This window comes from Belonocnema kinseyi, chromosome 6 (assembly GCF_010883055.1).
Source record: "Belonocnema kinseyi isolate 2016_QV_RU_SX_M_011 chromosome 6, B_treatae_v1, whole genome shotgun sequence".
Taxonomy (NCBI): Eukaryota; Metazoa; Arthropoda; class Insecta; order Hymenoptera; family Cynipidae; genus Belonocnema; species Belonocnema kinseyi.
In genome coordinates, this window is record NC_046662.1 from 118,213,633 (window position 1) to 118,220,259 (window position 6,627).

Sequence of the window (6,627 nt, forward strand, 5' to 3'; positions counted from 1 at the left end):
TTACTCATTTAAAATAATTAAATGTCGAATAGATACTTCTTTTTTTTGAGATCGAGCAAAACACAAAGAAAAATATTAGACTGGGTATTTTTTGGAAGAATCCATTTTCAAATTTTCAATAAAAAATTATTTCTCTCTGTTATTAGGCTTCTTCGGAAGAAACTGCAGGAAGACTTAGAATGTCTGCATATCCGATGATCTCTATGGAAATGGCGGAGAAATTAATTGAAGAAATCGCTGTTTCTAGTGACGTTGAGGTTGTAAATGTAAAGAACGCATTTCAAAGAATATTGCGTGAAGATGTATATTCCTTATGCCATTTACCACCATTCAGAGCATCTGTGAAAGATGGTTATGCGATTCTAGCTAGCGACGGTAAAGGGCGGCGAAAAGTTTTAGGAAGATTAGGAGCGGGCTTTGCAGTAAGTATTCTAGAGAATAATACTCACCTTATTTTTTCAAAGTGTAGATATAAGACTAAAGTTGTTAAAAGAATTAATATTTTGTTCTGTAATATCTACCTTGGATATCAGTAGTCTACAAATTAAAAATTTTCCCCTACTAGTGGGACGCGTCATGGTGTTTCAGCAGGATTTTTTCGGGTCGTAAGTTTGCGAACAAAAGAGGGTTGAAACACCTAAAAATAGCGTTTCAGCCATTTTTGAAAACACTTAATGTGACAACTTAGCCATAGGCGATGACAAAATGTATGGCTGAACAAGTAAAAACTACAAACAACTTCTTAAGAAAGAACCGAAAAACAATACATGAAAACAACCCTAAATTGAATTCATCTGGCTCCTTATGATGACGATAGTGAAAAAATACAGAAAATTATAACAAATCAAAGATCGTGTACATAACAACTGTTTAAAATAGATTCTACTTGTCCTTTGAATAGCTCGCAAAGAATTCACTTAAAAAAGGGAACAGAGAGTTATACAAAACCCAGTGTTGAAGTGGCTAGATTAGAAAAGAAACATCAGGGTATATCAATTTTTAACTATTAATAAACAAGATGATTTATTATTGCTGAAAAGTATCTTCTACCCCAGATCATATTGAATTGTTCACATTAAATATAACACCAAATTACCAGGCACAAAATCGCACCCGACCTCGTATCGCCCGCGAACTCAAATTAATATTTAAGTCGATGGTTTCTATGCGGAGAACTCCCCCCTCTTTCGTTTGAGAATACGAAAGACTCTCAGCGACCGCTGATTAGAAGGACGACGTTCATATTTGGAGCGAGTGATGTATCAACAATTGGTGTTAAGAGGCGAAAGGCAGAGTTTGCTATCGGTCTATCAAGAGTCCCAGCAGCGGCACGATGGGTGACGGTTCGAATTTAGCCGTCTCTTCCTGGGTAAAAATGTGTAATTCGGCCAAATGCTGATTTTAAATGGTGCAAGTTTTCATTTGAACATCGACAAGATCTTCCCACGATCATCCGCAATGTGGCACTGTAGAAGGGTTAAACTGCCATCGGGTACCATCTTCGTTAAGGTGCGTCGCGATTTTCACTGAAACTGCAGAGTCTTCGCTATGAAGCTCTCGGAGTTTCAGACCAGCCTATACGAAGCTTGTATAGCAGTCGCTATGTAAGGTATGGCAGATACCACGGTGGGACGCAAAGCGCTTGTTTGCTGCTATTAACCCCTATGCCGTATACTCAGAGCATGTATTCATGTCTATGGATAGAAAAGAAATTCCTCTCACACTCTTCTTCCTCTGAACTTCGTGTTTACACCTTGTCCAGCATATTCTTCTGAATAACGAATGCAAGATTTAAATCGAGCAATTGTACATCCAGTTTACCTGGTAGTCTGATCACTTTCCTGATGCGAGGTAGGGACTCAATAGTTAAAACTTCCGATACGATCCAATGTAAGGAGGTACATTGGGCAGTAAGAGTGCCAGGAGGGCCTTTTCGTATCGCCTTCTCAATGATGCGGGAATAGGTCCCTGTACTCAAGATGATTTCGATTGTTCCAGCCTGATCGACCGATGAATTTGCGAGGGTTGATCCTTGTTGATGGTTCCAGTCATAGCAGCACTAAGCCTCTGGGAGCTCTAGCCCGTTGCTTTCCTACTCCTTTCACGGCGATGATGGTTTGATGGCGCCGCAGATTAACTCTCCTTACTATTGACTTAGAGACAAATGATCGTTGAACTCCTTGGTCCAGCAGTACGGAACACGTTTAATGAGAAGTCACCAGACCTGGAAGTATAGAATCAGCTGTAGAAAAAGTAGGATTAGTAGGATTGATGAACGGGAATCTAATGGTGAGATTAGCGACAGCTGGTGAAATAGATATCGCAGCAGTTGTTTCAGTTTAAGATACATGGAGAGAGGTGAGGTGTTTTCCGTCCAAATTCTGGCATCGTTTTTCGAAAAAACAGTCCTTGGATCGATATCCTATGAGACAATTCGAACATAAAATATGTCTTCACTTGATCATGATGTTGGTCCACAGCTTTTATCCTACACTGAGTGCAGTATTATACATAATGCTTATCGGAACAGAGTGGGTGAACCCCTTTTCCAATAGAAGCATTGTGAGCTAGTATGTGTAGTCCTTGTTCACTTTTCTCAAATCCTGCAGACGTATCCTTCATTCCAGAGGATTGAGGTAGTCGTCCACTATTTCCTGCTTCCACAGTGCTGACCTTGCTGATGAGAATCATCGTAAGGGTAGCTAAGGTGGGATTACCCGAATCTGAACTGGGCTCATCTTTCCATGCACGACGAATCGACCTATCTAGCCTTTGTACTGTCAGGTAGACCAGTAGATCATCTTTTGACCTGCCAGCCTTCCCATTAATCCTAAGGCTCTGATGATCTGACAGGTGTCCTTGAAGATTGCCCAGAAATTATAGCAGTGTTCAAGTAAGGTGTTCCAAACCCGCAAAAAATTATCTCCAAAAGTCGGTATGTTGGAGAGAACAACTATTCTGGCTCATCCGTCAAACTCATTTTAATATAGTGTAGTTTTTGTACAATCGGAAGAGAATTATCAAGCTTTACCATCGGGTAAAAAGATCGCGAAGTCTGTGCTATTCAGTATAAATGCCCGAAAACTTCGAAAGTTCCAAAGCAGACAACATCGTTTTCGGTTGGACAGGCACTGAGATTGGCGACAGTATTTAGAACAAGATAGTAGAAGCCGAAATTTATGTCAATAAACTCCGAAAACTAATAAACTATATATATATATAAAGCTTCCTTCTGTCTCGTGTTTAGTAGTCGGCTGGTCGACATGCTAATCGTGATAGGGCTCGAATCAACGGGCCTCAAATAGGATAACCCTATCTGTTCATGGGTCAAAAGAGTGTGATATGTGTGTGTGTGTGTATTCGTTTTTTATTTCGCGAAAATCAAACCTAAGGGCCTATTTCCTAAGCCACCAAACGCGTCTTTGGGGTGCGGATTGAGGGTCCCTGTACCAAGGATTTCTGATGAATATGGTTACAAAAATTAATGGGCTCCCGACAATGGGTCGGGCAATAATTCCGAGCACTCTAGAACTGGGGGAGTCAATGAAGGCAGAGTCAATGCGATGGATCGGCAAAATCTCGGGGCTTTCAGGTGGGCCGAGCGACTAAATCACGACTTGATAGTGCTACGCCGCCACCGTGGCCCCTAAAAGAGAGTGTTACATGGTAAGACTGCACGCTCTGTGATGCGAGAAACACTCAGAGCTATCGCACATTTCGCATCAACGTCTGCGAAACCATGCTGAACTACTCCAAAAAAGAAGGTACGTAAGTGAAGCGGCTACTGTACGACATCCAAAACAAGCCGGCAACAGAGACAGAGAGGTGACACTAAGACTAACCGTGGGTAGGCATCCAATATAGAAAGAGCGATGCTTCATGAACCGTAGAAACATCAACATCCAGGTTTCTCTGAAGCCTGAAGATCTGGCTGAAATGGATGACGAGCTTCTTCGACATTTTTCCGAACAATCCGACCTCTGGACTATCAACAGTTGTGCGTATAATGCTGCGAGAGCTTCAACCGATGCGAACCGTATAACAAAACCAAAGGTTCAACATAAGACCAAAAGATAAAAACTTGAACTCGCTATAAAGACAGGCTGGGTAAGACAGTACCCATCTTGACTCTTCCAAGCATATACGAAGTGTGTTCAAAAATTAAGGTGACTTTTCAATTTTCGCGGGCTACGTACATTCAAGTTTAAAATTTGTTGTTTTGTTGTGTTGGTACACTCATCACGATCATATGTTCACAGTTTTGACTATACAGCTCGTGTTGTTTTTCTGGTAAAGGCGTAAAACGTTAAAAGGGTTTGGTGTGCTCGGCGATTTTCTTCTTTCGAAAAAAATGGAGCAAAGAGTTTGCATGAAATTTTGTGTGAAAAATGGTATCCAGTGCTCTAAAACTCTTGAATCATATCTGAGGGGGATTACTTTGAAGGAGACAACATAAATATTGAGGTATAAATAAATATTTTTTCAGATAACCATAAAGTCGCCTTATTTTTTGAACACACCTCGTACTAGACGAAGACTCAGAGATCATAAATAGCTTTAAGGAGCTATGTGATGCCCTCATAACACCTGAGGAAGAATGGCCACCCATAACTACGTAGGAGGCGAAAAATGTATTATGAGGCATGGCGAACTGTTCCGCTGTGGGACCAGATGGTATCAAGATCTTCTAGAGGAAAAAATTTCCTTCAAACCATCAGCATCTGGCCCGTATTTTCACCTTATGTTTGAAATCGGAAGAGCCAATTCCGAAGTGATTGGTGGAAGGGCGCACAGTACTCCTGCCGAAAATGGGCAACTTAGCTGACCCCAAAAATTAGAGCCCAATCACTTGTATGAACGCACTGTATAAGATTTTCACAGCTATCCTAAATGAGAGCATTCTTCGGACAATCGGACCTGTGTGGAAAGAAATGTACGAACAACGCGGCTCAAACAAAGGCGTAGCAGGATGTCGGGAAAACCTACTCATCGACAGATATGTCTGCAAAGATGCCGCATCCTACCAGCGGGAGCTATCGATGGCCTGGATTGATTGCCGGAAAGCTTTCGATTCGAACTGGTATAGACTTATCATCTGTCTTTTGGAAAGTCTAAATGTTCATCCACTCTAGCACTTCGCCGTCTAGGTAGTATTTTATTCATTTGGAGCAGTTCCGGGGACAAAAAACGAACTCAGATCCCTTGATGTCGAGACACAAAAGGTCATCCACATGAACAAAAGCATGCATCATAAGTCGCAAATGGGAGAGGCCCTATTCTTAAAATAGTCAGGAAGCATGAAGAAGTGGGCAAAGGAGCGTTTCTGTACAAAGCAGGGAGGAGGCTGCTGAAACACTCAGACTTAACTTCAGTATCAGGGTTGAGCAAAATTCATCAAATCTTATCGATCTCCAGTACTCATTCCTGAAAGCCTGGATACAAAAAACACAGGAGAAAAACTACCGTGAACGGCTCCTCGATAAAAGGATGCACGGTATCTTCCACAGCAATTTGGGAGGTCAGTCAATGTCGTGTGAACTAACTTTTGCTTTCCTCAAATCACCCGGATTGATCTCAGGCAATGAGGGTTTTATTTTGGCATGTCAAGACGGTGTCATTTTCGCCTTAACATACCGTCGCCACATTTTGAATCAATAAATTCCCGATGATAGCTGCAGGGCATGCCATGCACACCCCGAGCATATTGGACACATACTATCTAGATGTGCCACTTATACTTGAACTTTATATTTTCGACAACTGTTTGTGTTGCACACTCGAGGCCTGACGGTCTCCTTGACTTCGATAACGATCTATGTTCGTGATCGTATTTTTGGTAGCAGCTGTAAAAAACATCATAGCCAAAGATAAAGAAAAGAAAGAGAGGTATAGAGACCTTATAAGGGAATTGCGACGATTGTACCCGGAAAATTCTGTTGAACTAATCGTCTTTATTATCGGCGCTCTTCGAGGTACCAAGCTCATACTGGTTAATAGTCTGAAAAGCATCCCTGCGTGTCAACAGTTTGCTAAAACACTTGCGGAGAAAATGCAGAAGGCGGTCGTCCTTGGGTGGCTGTGTGTCCTCATGGTGCTCGAGAATTTGGCCGGAAAACTTCTAATTACACACACACACGCATATATAAATCAAATATTTATGAACAAATAGATTTTTTCAATTTGGACCAGTTTTTTTTAAAATTAGATTAAATTTTTTTATTATAAAGAGTAGACTAAATGTTTTTCTTCGTCTGGTAAAACTTTGGGAGTTGGTAGTCAAATACCGCAGCGCCATTTGCTTGGACTGGGACTCGACTGCCTACGCGATAAGTAAAACACAACCATCCACTTGCAAAATCGTATATTTTTATGTTGTTAATTTAACATATTCAAAATTAATTGCTGCTTTAAAATTCATTGCTTCGAAAGTATTTGACTACCCCCTCCTAAATTTGTACTAGATTAAGAAAAACGTTTACTCCACTCTTTAAAACATAAAAGATAAAAAAACAGGTACAAATTTTAAAAAATTTATTTGTTTATAAATATTTGATTTATATTATTATATAAATAATTAAAGTGGATTTCAGTATACTTTATTTGAAAGTTGAGGAAAAGGCCCACATT

At 40.6% G+C, this 6,627-nt stretch overlaps 1 protein-coding gene across 3 annotated transcripts in view; it reads left to right on the forward strand.

Moving 5' to 3' along the window:
• Window positions 1-6,627, forward strand: part of LOC117174240 (gephyrin) — a 309,691-nt gene that overhangs the window by 131,082 nt on the left and 171,982 nt on the right. For all 3 annotated transcript variants that reach the window (XM_033363135.1, XM_033363137.1, XM_033363138.1), the window contains exon 5: window positions 147-422. In XM_033363135.1, coding sequence (XP_033219026.1) covers window positions 147-422 — 276 coding nt within the window. The remainder of the gene's footprint in view (window positions 1-146; window positions 423-6,627) is intronic.